Genomic DNA, 17,500 nt, shown 5'->3' with positions numbered 1-17,500 from the left:
CTTTCAGTTACTTGCTTAGTGACCACATTCATTCCCAGAATGAAATAAATTGACATTGAATAAACAGTACATTTATGTGAATTATTATATGAATATAATAAACTTGATAAAGTACAGTTTTTGTTTTTAGCTAGAGCATACAGTGTAAACTGAGTTACTCAATGATTTCCTTATATCTTTGTCTTATTTACTGTTTTGGTACAACAGAATTGAGGGGGCAGGATATAAAGGATCCAAGGTATTAATGTACTATAGCTTAGTCTTGAACATATGGCATGTTCATATATCTAAAATTATTGTTCCAAAACTTAATTCATTCGTCATTTCCAAGCAGTCCAAAATGTGTATGATGCCTTTTGAATTATATAGTCATCATAGAGATAACCAAAATTAATAAGTAAATGAATTAAATTTTATTTTTCTATCTATATGTATAGATAATCTTAATTTGTTCTTATTATTTATTTTGAGACAGAGTCTCACCTTGTAGCCCTGGCTGTCTTGGACCAGGTTGTATAGACCAGGTTGGCCTTGAATTCACAGAACTCTGGCTGCCTCTGTCTCCTAAGTGTCAGGGTTAAAAGCATATGTTATTTTAGTTGAGTAGAGTTGTCCCTACAGTGTCCTCTGTAGCCACCAAGGTCCAGTTCAGAATCCTGCTTTGCTAATTGTCGTGTCTCTGTGGTTGCCTTTAATCTGAGACGCTGTGCTTCTGCCGTGTTGTTATTCTCGTGACTGAAACTTGCGAAGAAGCCAGACAGTTACTTTGTGTGGTGTCCCTTTCTGTGGTTTGTTGTCACCTCCTGACGTAGGTTCATTTTAGAAAGCAAGTAATCTGTGTCCCAGTCTGTCCACAGGCTGTCCTGTAGCGTCATTGTGTTCCTGTGTCCCAGTCTGTCCACAGGCTGTCCTGTAGTGTCATTGTGTTCCTGTGTCCCAGTCTGTCCACAGGCTGTCCTGTAGTGTCATTGTGTTCCTGTGTCCCAGTCTATCCACAGGCTGTCATGTAGCGTCATTGTGTTCCTGTGTCCCAGTCTATCCACAGGCTGTCATGTAGCGTCATTGTGTTCCTGTGTCCCAGTCTGTCCACAGGCTGTCACGTAGTGTCATTGTGTTCCTGTGTCCCAGTCTGTCCACAGGCTGTCCTGTAGCGTCATTGTGTTCCTGTGTCCCAGTCTGTCCACAGGCTGTCCTGTAGTGTCGTTGTGTTCCTGTGTCCCAGTCTGTCCACTGGCTGTCATGTAGCGTCATTGTGCTCGATAACCAGTGACACTGACTTTGTCACTTGATGACATAGTGTTTTCCAAGCCTCATTTCTAAGCTGTTCTCTTCCCTGTTGAAGTTTTTTCATAAATCCCAAACTCACCATGTAGCTGAGCTGGCCTTAACGTGTACCATCATGTCCTGATTTTCCTTTTTCTCTTTGTAATTAATTGTTTTGTTAACAGTTTCTCTGAGACTGTTCCCCATCAAGCTGTTTATAAATACATTGATTCCTGTTTTATTCAGTGTGTTGTTACTGTTGTTTATTTTGACGCTCACATTTTCCCAAGTTTGGCCAATGTAAGCTGCTTCAAAATGCCTTCATGTCCGTTTAACCCAAGTGTATTGTTCTTTGTTCCTTAACTTCCTGTCTGCCCAAAAAAATGCTCCAGGCTCATCTGGTGTTTCCATCTTAGTCCTGGAGTTAGCAAGTTATTTGGTAAGCTTTGTGATAAGATTTGAGAGTATAAGATTATAGTTATCTGTATATATATATATATATATATATATATATATATATATATATATATATATAGAGAGAGAGAGAGAGAGAGAGAGAGAGAGAGAGAGAGAGAGAGAGAGAGAGGATGGCATGCAACCTCTATTAAGTTCAATTTGAATCTGATACTGCAAAGGTTATTACAGTGTTTTCACCTCCTCATATTTGTAGTAATACTTCTTATCTACAGACATGCCTATCAGTATTCCTTGACCTCAGATGGGGTTATGTCTGAATAAATCTATTGTAAGTTGAAAGTGCTGTAAGTTCAAACCGCATGTATCTACTGAATAGCATAGCTGTGCACTGCAGTTAATGTAGAGTCTTGGTTGTTTATCACACGATAAACAATCCTGGGGGCTTACTGGAAGCCATGGCTCACTACCACTGTCTCTCATCACAGAAGATAATGCTACTGCTGTCATTCGTCTGGGGAAAGATCAGAAACAGTGGTTTCTGTTAAATGTGTGTTGCTCTCACACTATTGTAAACCCAAAAATTGTGGAGGTCTGACTGTCCCTGATCAGTCCCTCCATTTCTCCTGTGCAGATGCTGACTGTGTTTAAGCACTGAATTATTCCTGGGCTGTTTTATTTGGGAGGAGGTAGGGCGTATGAAACTGTAGTGTTCTGTTATCTTACATACTACACAACGGTAGAAAGAACTCTTGAAGTCGTCTACTCTGGAGATGTGGTTTGACAGGGGGATTATAGAGCAGAGAGAAGGCATGCTTGAGGAAAACTGTTGATTTCAGCTAGGGAAGCCATAGCATTGTTACGTCAAACTGGGCCACTTTAAAATAATGAGATACTTTTTTTATATTATAAAATTTACCACTGTAGATTGTGTAATTTGCTTTTAGGACATTCAGAATTGCACAACTATCATTAATTTCAGAACATATTGTCATCCTTGAAAGGAGCCCTGGATATTATTACCACTTTGTCCTCATTAACCCCTCCAACACGATACTCTGATTGAGTACTGTGCTTCTATCCATTTTGATTTGCCTATTTTGAAAATTTTATATAAATGATCATCTAGTTACAGTCTTTCTTGTCAAAATGTTTTCTTTTTTAATGATTTATTTATTATTTTTATTTTATATGTATTGGTGCTTCACCTGCATGTCTGTGTGAGGGTGAGCAATCCCTTGGAACTGGAATTACAGACAGTTGTGAGCTGCCATGTAGGTTCTGAGAATTGAACCTGGGTCCTCTGAAAGAGTAGCCAGTGCTCTTAACCTCTGAGCCATCTCTCCAGCCCTCAAAATGTTTTCAAAGCTAGTATTTGTTGTTTGTAAATTTTTCAGTATTTGATTCCTTCCTGTGGCTGAATAAAACATATGACTATACAACATTTTGTTTGGTTCTATTTGACTGTTATGGGTGCTGCTCTGAACATCTTTGTACTTCAGGGCACATTTCAGTTATCAGGGTTATGCCCCTAGAAAGGGAATGGGGTTATCTGGTAACTGATGCCATTTTGTAGACAGCTCAAACGTTCCTACAGCAGATACACCATTCTGCAACCCCCAAGCAGTGCATAAGCTCGCAGTGTTCCATAGTGGTTACACTAGCTCACATTCCCGCTGCAATGTGGGAGGGTTCCTTTCTCACCCCGTTCCCCCCCCCCCCCCCCCACATCTTCATCAGCATTTGTTTTTTCTTTCTTGATGACGGTCATTCTGACTGGGGTGAGACAGGATCTCAGTTGTAGCTTTGATTTGCCCTTTCCTGATGATCCTAAAGAGGGTGGCTTTTCAATTGTTTATTGGCCAGCTGTACTTCATTTGAAAAGCACATTCTCAGTTCGTTTGCCCATTTCTTGTGTACTCGGTATTCTTGGGTGTTTAATCTTTTATCTTCTAGATATTGTTCCTCTTGGAGGTAGATAGCTGGCAAGATGCCCTGCCATCCTTTAGACTGTCTCTTGACTCTGCTTTCACTTTATAGAAACTGAGTCCTATGTATTTAGAGTGTGTGTGCATGTATACTCTGGTAGGTCCATGACATGGAGCATGTATGGAGTTCAGAGGACAGTTTGGGAGTTGGTTCTTGAATTCCACTTTGTTGGGGTGGCGTTTATTTTGTGTCTGCCGCTGTATGGCAGACACACTTTGTGCTGGTTGGCTTTTGCGTTTTCAGCCCATTTTTTTGTCCCCACCTCGCATTTCCCCGTAGAAGTGCTGGTGTTACAGATGCAGCCCCCGTACTGGGAGTTTTTAGTCTGGGTTCCAAGGATCATACTCAGGTCCCCAGGTCTGTGTAGAAAGCATTTTTACCTCCCGAGCCATCTCCCTGGTCCCATGTGTGTTCTCTTTAACGTGTTACTATATTCCAGTCGCAGGTACTGAGAGGTTTTGCATCCATGCTCATCAAAGAACTTCTTCCATGGTTTGTTTTGTTTTTTTTTTTTTCTGTTGAGTCCTTACCTGGTTTTATTAACATGGTAATACTGGCTTTATAGCAGAGAGTTTGGAAGCATTCCATCCCTTTCTATATTTTGTAATACTTTAAGGAACATTGATGTTGGTTATTGTTAAAGGTAGATAGGGTTTCTTTAAAGGCAGTGAATATGTCTAGTTCTGGGCTTTTCCTAGTTGAGAATTTCTTTATTATACCTTCAATATTGTTTTTAAGATGCATTTTTATTTGATGTGTATGGGTGTTTTGTCTGAATGTAGGTCTGTGCATTACAAGTGTGCATTGCCTACAGAGGCCAAGACATCAGATCCCTGTAACTAGTTATAGATCGATGAGATAGATGTTAGTTGCCATGCGGATGCTGGCAATTGAACCCCAATCCTCTGGAAAAGCAACTAGTGCTCTTAACCACTGAACCATCCTTCCAGCCCTTCGATATTATTCTTGTTAAGTCTCTTGGCTTAATTTTGGTAGGTCATATGTCTAGGAGTTTATTCAGGTTTGTTTGGTTTTTTTTTTTTCCAACTTACAAGTTTTCAAAATGGTCCCTCCTAATCATCTGGATGTCATTGGTATTTATTGTAATTTCTTTGACTCTGGTTTTATGAATATAAGTTGTCCTTTTATTATTATCATTGTTATTATTATTATTTTGGCCTGTGACTCACCAACATTGTTTATCTTTTCAAAGAGCCATCTCTTTGTTATGTTGATATTTTATATTATTCTTTGATTACTATTTCATTAATCTCAGCTCTCATCTGTGTTATGTATTTCTTTCCATCTTTTGAGTTTAGGGTTGGCTTTTTTAAGACCTTGAGGTGTTCCATTAGGTCATTGATCTCTCTAATTTCCTAATGTAAACACTTGTTTTAAAGATTTATTTATTTTCATTTTATGTATATGAGTGCCTGCATTTATGTGTGTGTGCTGCGTGTATGCCTCGGGCCCCTGGAGTCCAGAAGAGAGCCTCAGATCCCCTGGAACTGGAGTTAACCTTCTATGGGTGCTGGGAACTGGAGCGTAGTCCTGACAGGGCAGGAAGCTGACTTGGCACCTGAACCGTCTCTACCCCAGTATATGCAAGTTATCAGTTACTGTTCTTGTTGCTGTGACAAAATACCTTAGAAAAGCAACTTTCCCTCTGTGACCTCCACAGGTACCAGGCGTGCACATGGTACACATACATATATGCAAGACAGAAATACAAAAAGAATAAACTTTAACAGTGATTTACGGGCGACTGGAGAGTGGTTTAGTGGTTAAGAGCACTGACTGCTCTTCCAGAGGACCTGGGTTCAATTCCCAGCACCCACATGGCAGTTCACAACTATCTGTAATTCCAATTCCAGGAAACCCAACACCAATGCACATGAAATAAAAATTAAAAAAAAAAAGAGTGATTTACATACTTAGGTCACCAAATATCAGTCATATATTTGACATTTTAAAAAATTTGAACAAAAGTAACCTGGAAAATATTTTGTGATGTCTGGTCTAAGTCTTCTTTTGCAATGACTTATGACAGACTGTTAACTAAGGAAAGCAGACACTCGGGAAGAGTTAGCATCTAGACTAAACAGAAGTATTTGTCAGTTACAAATCCTGTTTCCTTAGCATGTATTTTTTAACATTTTCTAAAATAGTTTAAAATGTTAAAAGTGCCCCTGCTCACAGAGGTATTTCTTGTAGCTACTGTTTTGAAGGGTAGTTAACACGTTCATGCTTTAGGCTCTTTGCCCTTTGAGCAGTGGTGGTGTGTTTCTCCAGGGAGCTGGGTGGGTGTTCAGAGGCGGGGCTCACCAAAGGGCTGTTTGCACACTGGAGGGCCTGGGCCGAGGGCGTGTGTGTGTGTGTGTGTGTGTGTGTGTGTGTGTGTGTGTGTCTGTGTGTGTGTGTGTGTCTGTGTGTTGGTGTTTTAGAAGCTTCCTAGGTAATTGTTTGGTTTAGTTATGTCAATTACGTTTGGGATTATATATTATTGTCTTTTAAGATGCATGCATAAATTGTTCTTCCATAGCTAGCTGCTGAGGGTGAAAGGAAATACAGCTTTCTGCATCTTTTTAATATCTTAAGTTTATCAACTAAACTTTAAAAATGGAAGTCAGGGGGAATTTGTTTTCTTTTTAAGGTGTAAACTGTTTCAGTTTTACATTAAGCACCCAAGAGTCTGTATCTGCATGCCTTCCATCTTTATCTTCTTAGCAATTTAAACATGACTCTTGGAGACCCTGGTTCTAGGAAGTGCATCAGCGCCTTTTCTGAGCTCTGAATTTTCCAGTCCCTGCTCTTGGAATGTGGAGGAGATAAAAGAAAACAGACTTGAGAATTCACAAGCATGAACTCAGACCTTTTTCATAAGAACGGTGACTCAGGACTCCCCCAGCTCCCAAATCGCACTTTAAAATGTGTTTATTTGGTTGTCTTATTGGAGTGGAGATACTAGACTCCTTAGAGAAGACTGAAATTACTGCTTGGTGTACGCCTATAGCCCTTTTTCTGCTGGGAAACCTTTGTGTTTAATGGTAGGGCATGGTTAAGAGTGGAAAAGTGTAATCATGGGACTAGTCTTTGGGGTTTTGTTTTTACGTTGTATTTATTTTACACTTTATTTTGTGTTCATGTGTGTGCCTACATATGATACACGTGTGGAACTCAAGGACAGCTTGGGGGAGTCCGTTCTGTTCCACTGTGGCCCCAGAGGTCTAAGTCACCAGACTTGGCGGCAAGTACCCTTTCCTGCTGAGCCATCTTAATGGTCCCGAAACTAGTCTTGAATAGATCCAACTAGGAACAGATTTCTTAACAACTGGGAATGAGTTTAGTAAGTGATCTGTTTTCTTCTTCTATTGCCTCAAAATTTATAATTGGCAGGTGTGACAGTGCACACCTTTAATCCCAGCACTCAGGAGATAGAGGCAGAAGGCTCTGTGAGATGTAGGCTAGCCTGGGCTACAGAGCAAGTTCCAGACCAGCCAGAGCTACACAGTGAGATCCTATTGCGATGCAGGTGGGGGTGGGGATGGTTATAATTAGCCTATTGGTTTTTCAGTGTACTGTTAACTGTTCTTCAAATACAGGCACATCAAAGAGAAATTCTTTCTTTCTTCCAGTTTGAGGGAAGTTGAGAAGGAGTCAAGAGCAACCATTCATATCTTGGGGAAATGCATGTAGTTTACAGGGGATAGATCTTGGGGGTGGTTGAGACTGTTGGCTGTGTACTTTTTTTTTATGTATGTGTGTAGGATACATGTGTGCAGGTGCCCACGGAGGCCGGAAGAGGGCATTGGAGTCCCTGGAGCTGGAGGTAGCGGGTGAGCCACCTGGCATGGGTGCTGGGAACTGAATGCAGGTTCTCTGAAAGAGAAGCAAGTGTTCCTAACTTCTAAGATATGATCATAACTCTAGCCCCTGCTTTGTGATATTACTCCCCAAATCCGTAATTATCTATATCAAATGTCATAATAAGGAGCTATTATTCTTAGCAATAAATTATGTTCATAACACTAGTAATCTTCTAAGTATTTTTTGCAATTTTATTTTTCTTTTCTGTGTATGAGTTTTTTGACTGCATGGATGTCTGTGCACCACGTGTTACAGTGCCTGTAAAGACCAGAAGAAGTCGTCATATCCTCTAGAACTAGAGTTTCATATGGTTGTGAGCTGCTTTGTGGGTGCTGGGAATTGAACCCAGGTCCCCTGTAAGAGCAGCAGCCAGTGCTCTTAACCGCTGAGCCATCTCTTCGGCACCTCACCAGTAATGTCAATTACTATTTTATTATTAATTGTTACCTTGGTCTAAAAGAATATACATTTTGTGTATACACATTTGTACATGTTGATGAAACCATTTGTAATACTTTCAGTGAGTCCTCTGGCATATAGCAGTATGTCCAGGCATGCTGCCACATACCTTTAATCTCCGCACTCAGAAGGAAGAGGCAGAAGTTGAAGGCCAGCCTGGTCTACAGAGTTCCAGGGCAGCTAAGGGCTATGTAGAGACCCTGTGTCAACCACCCCCACATTTCCCCAAACAGCAGTATCTGTTTCAGTCTTTAAGGATTTGCTTTCGTTTCTTAATGGCTCCATTGTGCCTTTGTCCTAGGTAATGTTCTAACCAGTCCATTATTGGGTGGTTGTCTTGTAGTTTTCTCCTGGAATTCCTTGTAGGGAGATCTCTGTACAGTCGTTTCTGAGTCGGACAAGGGTTCTTGAGGCATTCATTCATTACTGTCCACTATTAAGATTGCTCCCTGGAAGGGGTGTGCTCATTTGTGCTCACTGCCACAGGGCTACCTGAGACAATACCCAGGGGACTAGCCATCATGTTTGTGGGTTTTTTATTCTGGTTTTTTTGTTTTTTGTCCTCCCACCCCAACTACAGTAAGAGAGAGAAAACCTGAGCAACTTCCAGGTCTGTGGTTCTGAAAGAAAACATTCTGGACACAAACCTATTTTTATTTCATGCTCAGTATGTAATGACATTAGGCCACTTTGAGTCTGGGATAGTTGAATATTGGGTTTCTGGGCCAAGATGAAAGCATTATTTGTTGCCCCAGGTTGAAATCATTCCTAATAGATCTGTTTTCTGCCTGCCAGTAGGATTTATACAGCTGAACATTTGCCACGCTGGAATGTGTTTAAAAGGGGATGGCCAATAATGTATTAAATGAGATGGCCAAGTAGCCTCCACAACTTGGAATCCAGAGGAAACATAACATAGGACTGGGACATGGCTCAGCTGCAGGATTCTTGTCTAGCGTATCTGAGGCCCTGGGTTCAGTCTCCCCCACCGTCAGAACTAAGACAAAGAATTGCAAGTCTGAGATGTTTACAGAACAGCTTACTCAAGGGTAGAAGGGCACTCTGCTGCTGGCGCAGTAAGAGCTCTGTGAGTCCCTCTTCGGGACCTTGAGGAAGAAGGGAAGAAGAGGCTAGGCAAATAGCAGGGAAAGAAAGCAACCAGCACTGGAAGCGGGGCAGCCTTGTTTATCTTTGCCAGCAAGATGGCTGAAAGTGCGTCCTTGGCTCTGTGGACTCGTTAACACAAGAGCCCTCCCTCCCTTGTGCTTGGAATTGAAAGCATGCTGGAGCGAGCTCACCCGTGTGTATCATAGTTGGACCAATGCGGCCTGTCACTGTGAGGGCCTGACGTAAGGGGTTTGTAATGAGCTGGGAATGCTTTGTCAGTGGAAACGTATGGAATTGTTAGGTTTGTTCGTGTTATGAGCATTTTCCGGTGTAAAGGCTACAGAAATGAAAAGGCTGTTACTGGCTCACTCGGACTGACTGGGCAGCACGGCTGTCCTGAGCATGGCCATGTTGAGTCTTCTAGTGTGGCCACCACGAAGGAGGTGGTTCAGCAGCTTGGCCTCCACCGTGTAAAGGTTTCTCAGGCAGCTGCCGGCTTGAAACAGTGCTGTTGCAGACTGATCAACAGGACCCTCTGCTGACTGCGGTGTCTTCAAGTACAAATCCCTGCAGACCCCAGAAAGTCTGCTCCTTTTGTAGTCATGTATCTGGAGGTTCTTCAGACCACTTTTCAGAAACCAGTGGATATTCAAGAAAACTAAACTTGAAGTCTGTACAAAAGTTTCTCTATAACACGTGCCATAATATACAATCTTCTACTTGTCATCCTTAACATCAACTTCTCTTTATTTTCATGGATTTGTTTTTCACAAGGCTTAACTATTTTATATATACTGGCTGTGTAGCACACAATAAAACAGCACACACACACACACACACACAGACTGTTACTGTTGAAAGCAGAACTGCTTGTCAAGGGTAAACACTTCTAAATTTATTTATTTATTCACTCATTCATTCATTCATTCATTCATTCATTCATTTATTTATTTATTTTGGTTTTTTGAGACAGGGTTTCTCTGTGTTACAACCCTAGCTATCCTTGAACTCACTCTGTACCAGGCTGGCTTTGAACTCACAGAGATCCATCTGCCTCTGCCTCCCTCCCGAGTGCGGGGACTAAAGGTGTGCGCCACCATGCCCAGCCCAAGTGTAAACATTTTTATAAGGCAGAGGGACAATGACTACTTGTTTAATAGACATTTTTGGAGGCGGGGAGTCTCATTTTTAAGCCCTCAGGCTCCTTCAACGAGTACTGAATAGTCACTGTTTTGCAAAAATTCAGATAGCATTTTCTCTGCTCAATGTTTGGTTCTGCCAGTGAATCTTGTAAAGGAATGGGATTTTTCTCTCAAGTTTCGCTTATGTACTTATTTATGGCGGTGCTGGTAAGTGCTCTAGAGCGGAGCTGTCCCCAGCCTCTTCTCTCTAATTTAACAGTTTCCGGAGAGCCATTTATTGGGAACTTCAGGTATAACAAAGCCATAAGGGCCACCTTGAGCTGGGCGGTGGTGGCGCACACCTTTAATCCCAGCACTCGGGAGGCAGAGCCAGGCAGATCTCTGTGAGTTCGAGGCCAGGCTGGTCTACAGATCGAGATTCAGGTCAGACACCAAAACTACTCAGAAGAAACTCTGTCTCAAAAGGAAAAAAAAAAAAAAAGAGCCACCTTGAAAGAGAATTTGAAAGAATTCAGGCCCTCTGCTTTTTCCTTTGTGAAATACTGCATAATGGTTGTCAACAAAGTTGTAATAAGCAATAACTCTTGTTAAACATTAAATTCTTCCATTTGCATAAGTACTCAACTTTATTTTTCCGTTTGCAGCATTGGTTGGACAGTACGAAAAGCATCAAAAAGCAAGTAAAAAGTAAGTGTTGAAATCATTTGTGAAATAGTGCAAATAAAATATATCAGAAACACTAATTCTTAATAGTAAGGACATTAAAAAATCATGTTTCCTATGAGTTTCTTTACCATCTGCTTTTGCAGGGTGGGCTGGGCCTTATGTCAGTCAGAGTCTCAAGATACAAGATACGCTTAGGTTGGTCTGCAGCTCAGAAGCCTTCCTGGCCTCCTCAGTGCTAGGAAAGTTGGTGTTCTATAGTGCCTGACGAGCATGTCTGCTTTCTAAGCCTTGTTTCTTTGTAATGTACCGAGTCAGTGCCCAGTTTATATAGGGTTTACAGTAATCTAGACTCAAGAGGCTTGTAACTTGAGCTTATAGGAGGAATATTTGCACCTTACAAATTGGATTGCATTCTTATGAAATCTTTAACATCTCTTTAGGTAATTACTTATGTTGATATTTTGTTGGGCTTCCCCACTCTATTTTGTTTGACTGTTTTTGTTTGGGGCGGTTCTACTTACCTCTAGAAGATGTTTTGAGACCTTAAGGCTGTATCCATTTTTCCCTTGTCTTTCCAGAGTTTCATGATACAGACTATCCACAGTGGCCTAGGCTAAGAAATGTGTGGTAGATGTACTTTGTCTCCTTTGTCTGTGCAGTCAGCTGACAGCCTATGGCAAGCACTAGAGACCTGTCATCCTTTTTCAAAGTTTTCCTCAAAAATAATTTATTTTAGGTGTATGAGTGTTGTGCCTGCGTGCATATATGTGAACCATGTGTGTGCCTAGTGCCCTCATAGGTCACAAAAGGTCATTGGATCCCTGGAAACTGGAATTACAGACAATTGTGAACCACACGGATGCTGGGAATCAAAGCCAGGTCCTTTTCAAGAGCAACAGCTGAGCCATCTTTCCAGCCTTTACTTACGTTTCTTTTAAAAGAAGAATAATGAAGCCGGGCAGTGGTGGCACATGCCTTTATCCCAGCACTCGGGTAACAGAGCCAGGCAGATCTCTGTGAGTTTGAGGCCACCTGGTCTACAGAGCAAGATCCAGGACAGGCACCAAAACTACACAGGGGAACCCTGTATTGAAAAAAAAAAAAAAAAAGAAGGAGGAGGAGAGGAGGAGGAGGAGGAGGAGGAGGAGGAGAAAGAAACAGTGCTGAAGAGATGACTCAGTGGTTAAGAGCACATACTGGTCTTGTAAAGGACCCACATTCAGTTCCCAACACCTGTGTCTGTGGCTCACAATTGCTTGTAGCTCCAGCTGCAGGGGATCTGACACTTTCTTCTGGATTCTGTGGACACTTGCATCCACACATGTACATAATACCCCACCACCACCACTACCCCCCCCACATGCACATAATTAAAACTAAATCTTAAGAATAATGAAATGAAATGATGGGGCTGGAGAGATGGCTCAGTGGTTAAGAGCACTAGCTGCTCTTCCAGAGGACCCAGGTTCAAATCCCAGTACCCACATGGCAGCTCACAACTGTATCTCCAAGATATGACAGTCTCACATAGACTTTCATTTGCAGGCAAAACACCAGTTTTCATAATTAAAAATTAAAAATAATGAAATGAAGTAACGCACATAAAATGGAGTATTATTAACTCGGCAGAACTTGAAAATGCCAGTGTCCAGTCCCACAGCCTGGCTTGTCCCTGTAGTGTCAGATGTCAGGGCAGTTTAACTCTTGTCCTTATGAAATCCTGGGACAGGGTTGCTGAGAACACACAGTTAGTGAGTGCACTGGACTGGGTTTGAAAGTGTGGGGTGCCTGGCCTTGAGCAGTTACTGACATCGCATTCCTCGGGTGTTTGCTAAAAGTGTAGCTCAGCAGATTTTCCAGGTTGGTTGATTGTGCCCTTAAGATTATGCATTTGACCCTGAACTGTTAGAATTAATGTCGGGCTCTCTGTCCTGAGGTAAGAGATGACTGATAATGCTGTGCTGTGGTTGGTACACTTTAAAACTTTGTGTCACACTTCTGCCTATGTTCTCTTTGAAATAATGCTACAATGATCTGTTCTTTTCTTTCATACTTTAGTAATTGTCAGCAGACTCGCCGACTGACAGTTCTTAAATCATTACATTGTAAATCATTACAAACAAAAGCTCTTTTCTTTTTTAACGGCAGTTGGCTCTCCCTACTGTCTTCATCTTCGAGTTAAGTTCTATTCCTCGGAACCAAACAATCTTCGGGAGGAGCTGACCCGGTAAGCCTACACTAAGGTTGGGTCAGGGTTAAGACTTAAGGCCACTCCTGGGATTCCTCAGCCTAGCAATAAGGTCTCAGGTGAGTTTTTAATTCTAGAACAAGATGTTTAAAATGTCGGATTCTAGTCAGGTAAAATAGCTCATGCCTATAATCTCAGCACTCAGGAAACTAAGGCAGGAGGATTACTGTGGATTCAAGGCCAGCCTGGGCCCCATAGTGAGTTTCAGGCTAGCCTGAGCTACAGTGTGAGATAGACCTTGTCTTAAAATATTAAAATAAAGTGTATGATTCTTTTACAAACAAACAAAAAAAGAGTTGATTTTCATGCATCCAACAGATGTGACTGGTGAATCAGTTCCTAGATTTTAAACAGAAATGATAATGTTTTGATAAATTACATTCTTATACTTATTGACATCCACTATGATCTGTCTTTTGTTAGCAACTTCGTGTAGGTTGGCTCCTGACTTTTTTACTTATAAATGCCATTGAGTAATGACGATATTAGATCCTGATTTGAGTAATTCTGAATAAAGCTTCAGGTTGTATCCATTTCTTTATTTTACCCTGCATCCGTATCACATACGAATTGCTTCTTGTACACAGTCCTTGTTAGGTGATGAGGCTGAGTTGTTAGAATACCTTTGGAAAGATTTCCTTTAGAATTCCCTGGCAGTGAGCTGCTGTTAGCCTTACATCTCTCATACAGAAGTGAGTGTGTTGTCAAAGTTAGGATGGGTCACAGGGCTCCTTTACATGTATAAAGTTAGGATGGGTCACAGGACTCGTTTACATGTATAAAGTTAGGATGGGTCACGGGACTCGTTTACATATATAAAGTTAGGATGGGTCACAGGACTCCTTTACATATATAAAGTTAGGATGGGTCACAGGGCTCCTTTACATGTATAAAGTTAGGATGGGTCACAGGACTCCTTTACATATATAAAGTTAGGATGGGTCACAGGACTCATTTACATGTATAAAGTTAGGATGGGTCATAGGACTCATTTACATGTATAAAGTTAGGATGGGTCATGGGACTCATTTACATGTATAAAGTTAGGATGGATCACAGGACTCATTTACATATATAAAGTTAGGATGGGTCACAGGTCTCATTTACTTGTATAAAGTTAGGATGGGTCATAGGACTCATTTACATGTATAAAGTTAGGATGGGTCACAGGACTCATTTACATGTATAAAGTTAGGATGGGTCACGGGGCTCGTTTACATGTATAAAGTTAGGATGGGTCACAGGGCTCGTTTACATGTATAAAGTTAGGATGGGTCACAGGGCTCCTTTACATGTATAAAGTTAGGATGGGTCACAGGGCTCCTTTACATGTATAAAGTTAGGATGGGTCACAGGGCTCCTTTACATGTATAAAGTTAGGATGGGTCACAGGGCTTCTTTACATGTATAAAGTTAGGATGGGTCACAGGGCTTCTTTACATGTATAAAGTTAGGATGGGTCACAGGACTCATTTACATGTATAAAGTTAGGATGGGTCTCAGGACTCGTTTACATGTATAAAGTTAGGATGGGTCACGGGGCTCGTTTACATGTATGCTTCTGACATTTTCTCTGCAGTTGCTCTGCTCCGCTACACTCTGGCCTGCTCTTCTCTCTCTTACCTTCAGCTGTACTTCCTTCCACCTCTCAGAGCTCTTTTCCTCTATTGTTTTTCCCGTACACATTTTCTTGTGGTAAAATTCTGTAATTAAAAATGTTCTCCCAGGGTGTGGTTGTGCACACCTTTAATCCCAGCACTTGGGAGGCAGAGGCATGGGAATCTCTGAGTTCTGGCCATCCAGGCTGCATGGGTGAAATCCTGTCTTAAAAAAAGAAAAGGGGCCGGGCGGTGGTGGCGCCCGCCTTTAATCCCAGCACTCGGGAGGCAGAGGCAGGCGGATCTTTGTGAGTTCGAGGCCAGCCTGGTCTCCAAAGCGAGTTCCAGGAAAGGCGCAAAGCTACATAGAGAAACCCCTGTCTCGAAAAAACCAAAAAAAAAAAAAGAAAAGGGTATTCTCAAGTTAAAATGATAGGATTTTTTTTCCATATTAAATTGTTGTATTTAGTTATTTTGTGTCTTTTATTTTCCTTAGGTATTTATTTGTTCTGCAGTTAAAACAAGATATTCTCAGTGGGAAGTGAGTATTAAATTATTCAGTACATAACTACAAAGTTCTTGAGTAGTAGAAAAGTAACGTAGAAAACAAGTTCACTGCGAGGCTGGCGAGATGAGAGCTCAGTGAGTAAAGGACCTGAATTTGCACGCCAGCACCCATGTAAAACCCAGGAGCACGGTGGCCTGTGCAACCCCAGTGCGGGGGCTCGCTGGCCAGCCACTGTAGCCAAAATAGTAAGGTGGGAAGGAGCAGAGGATGGTTCTGGACATGGCCCTCGGGCCTCCACGTGCTCACACGTAGGCAAGTGTACTTACATATATATACACATAAGTCTAGAGTTGTGTAAAGCAAATTGTCAAGATGCAATATAAATTATTGTTATTTATCTTAAAGATTATGAAATTGACTTAGCCAATTTGTATTTTGATCTCAGATTAGAGTGTCCTTTTGATACAGCCGTTCAGTTGGCAGCTTATAATCTGCAAGGTAAGTGGTTCTTGTGCTTAAGACTGGAGCGTAATTCTTTTGTGTGATGCCTGTCTAAGGAATAAAAATAACATCAGACAGCAGGCTAGAAAAGACAACACTGGTGTTGGTGTAAAATTGTGCCCATGTCCAACTCTTGACTTCTGCTTTGATTTAAGACTTCTTTAAAAAGTTACTGTTTTCACTGCCTTTCCCTCTCAATTCTTCGCTCTTTTAATTTTTTTTTTAAATTTTTAAAAATTTATTGTTTTTATATTATGCATTGGTGGTTTTGCCTTCATGTCTGTGTGAGGGTGTCAGATCCCTGAAACTGGAATTACAGACACTTGTGAGCTGCCGTGTGGGTGCTGGGGATGAGACCCAGGTCCTCTGGAGAGCAGCCAGGGCTCCCGACTGACGAGCTCCTCCTGCCCTCTTCCCATCGGTAGTGCTTTGAGACAGTTTGCAGCCTGCCTGGTAATTGAATAAATGCTAAGCTGATCGTTTTCACGAAGAGAATGCAGTGGCATGAGAGTGACTTATCGTGGCTGTTCACTCTGAAAATGAGTTCAGGAAGAATCAGCACACCGAAACAAGATCAGACCAGTGCACATTTAAAAGAGCCTGTTGGTCACTTTGAGGTGTTTTTTAATAAATGAGGTTACTGGGAAACTTACCCAAATACTTCTATTTAAGTATTTTTCTCCTTAAATACTAAATGTCTCCTAAAGTTGACATTTTAAAGGAAAACTATAATTTGAGCCCTTGTTCACCCATTGAAAGGAAACATTTTTCTGGAATATCTCTGTATATACTGTAATTAGAGTTATATTTAACGATGCTCAGGACTTTAGGTTTTCGCCTTCTTAGTGGTTGTACTTTTGTTCTAAGATCAGTAGTATTTGTCACTGTGTACATAACAAAACTAAATTTGCATGTTTTACAGTAAACATTTGTTTTTTTATCTATCCATTACTTAAAGAAAGCATATTTTCCTGGTGATGAGAATTTTTATCTACTTGATTTGTTTTCACTATTCTTATCTGTCAATTAAAACTTGTTTTCTATCTGCATAATGAAGGGGAGGCATTAGTTTGAAAATGCTGTCTGTATTGTTTGTCCCTCATGACAGCCAAAGTATATGCTTTAAAATGGGGTTTGTATGGGACTGGGGGGATGACTTGAATGGTGAATGAGGGGTCTTGATCTGCACATAGAGATACCAGTCCCTGGCACCCATATAAAGATCTGGTAAAGGCTCCTAGATTTTTAGAGCTGAGACAGACAGATGCAAGAACATGACAGCCATTTAAAATGGTGGGACACTGGGTTTAAGGCAGTGAGTCAGAAGCAATAGAGGAGACACCTGACGTCCTCTTCTGGCCTCTGCATGCACAGGCTGTTGCACGAATCCTGAATGGTCTTAATAAAAACCCTGAGCCAGATATTAGGGTGAAAGCTGAAAGATCTGAGAAACGAGCAGCCAGCCTCTTACCTCATCAACTCCTCAGCCTGAAAGAGACTGAGCTCCTGTCTCCTCCTGCCTTATATTCCTCTCTCCACCCAGCCATATCACTTCCTGTCTCCACCTCCCTAGTGCTGGAATTAAGTGTGTGTGCCACCACTGCCTGACCTCTATGGCTAACTCCGTGGCTGGGCTCTGTCCTCTGATCTTCAGGCAAGCTTTATTTCTTAGATTACAAACAACATATCACCACAGCAGGCAGAAGTATGTGCCCTCAAACACTTAATATTACACACA

The 17,500-nt window shown here is 41.5% G+C and overlaps 1 protein-coding gene and 1 non-coding gene across 2 annotated transcripts in view; one reads left to right on the top strand and one right to left on the bottom strand.

Annotated features, from left to right (window-relative positions):
• Epb41l5 (erythrocyte membrane protein band 4.1 like 5) overlaps positions 1-17,500 on the top strand; it is a 124,848-nt gene that overhangs the window by 18,181 nt on the left and 89,167 nt on the right. The window contains 4 exon segments of the mRNA XM_052736735.1: positions 10,886-10,928; positions 13,056-13,134; positions 15,250-15,294; positions 15,707-15,759. Coding sequence (XP_052592695.1) covers positions 10,886-10,928; positions 13,056-13,134; positions 15,250-15,294; positions 15,707-15,759 — 220 coding nt within the window.
• Positions 11,474-11,599, bottom strand: LOC128110199 (small nucleolar RNA SNORA51). The gene has a single exon (XR_008218155.1). It is a non-coding gene; the product is annotated as a small nucleolar RNA SNORA51 (small nucleolar RNA).

Source organism: Peromyscus californicus, unplaced genomic scaffold (genome assembly GCF_007827085.1).
Source record: "Peromyscus californicus insignis strain IS unplaced genomic scaffold, ASM782708v3 Scaffold_14__1_contigs__length_90479793_seg_2, whole genome shotgun sequence".
NCBI lineage: Eukaryota > Metazoa > Chordata > Mammalia > Rodentia > Cricetidae > Peromyscus > Peromyscus californicus.
Note: the sequence above shows the minus strand (reverse complement) of the source record. Positions and strands in the feature narration are given on the sequence as shown.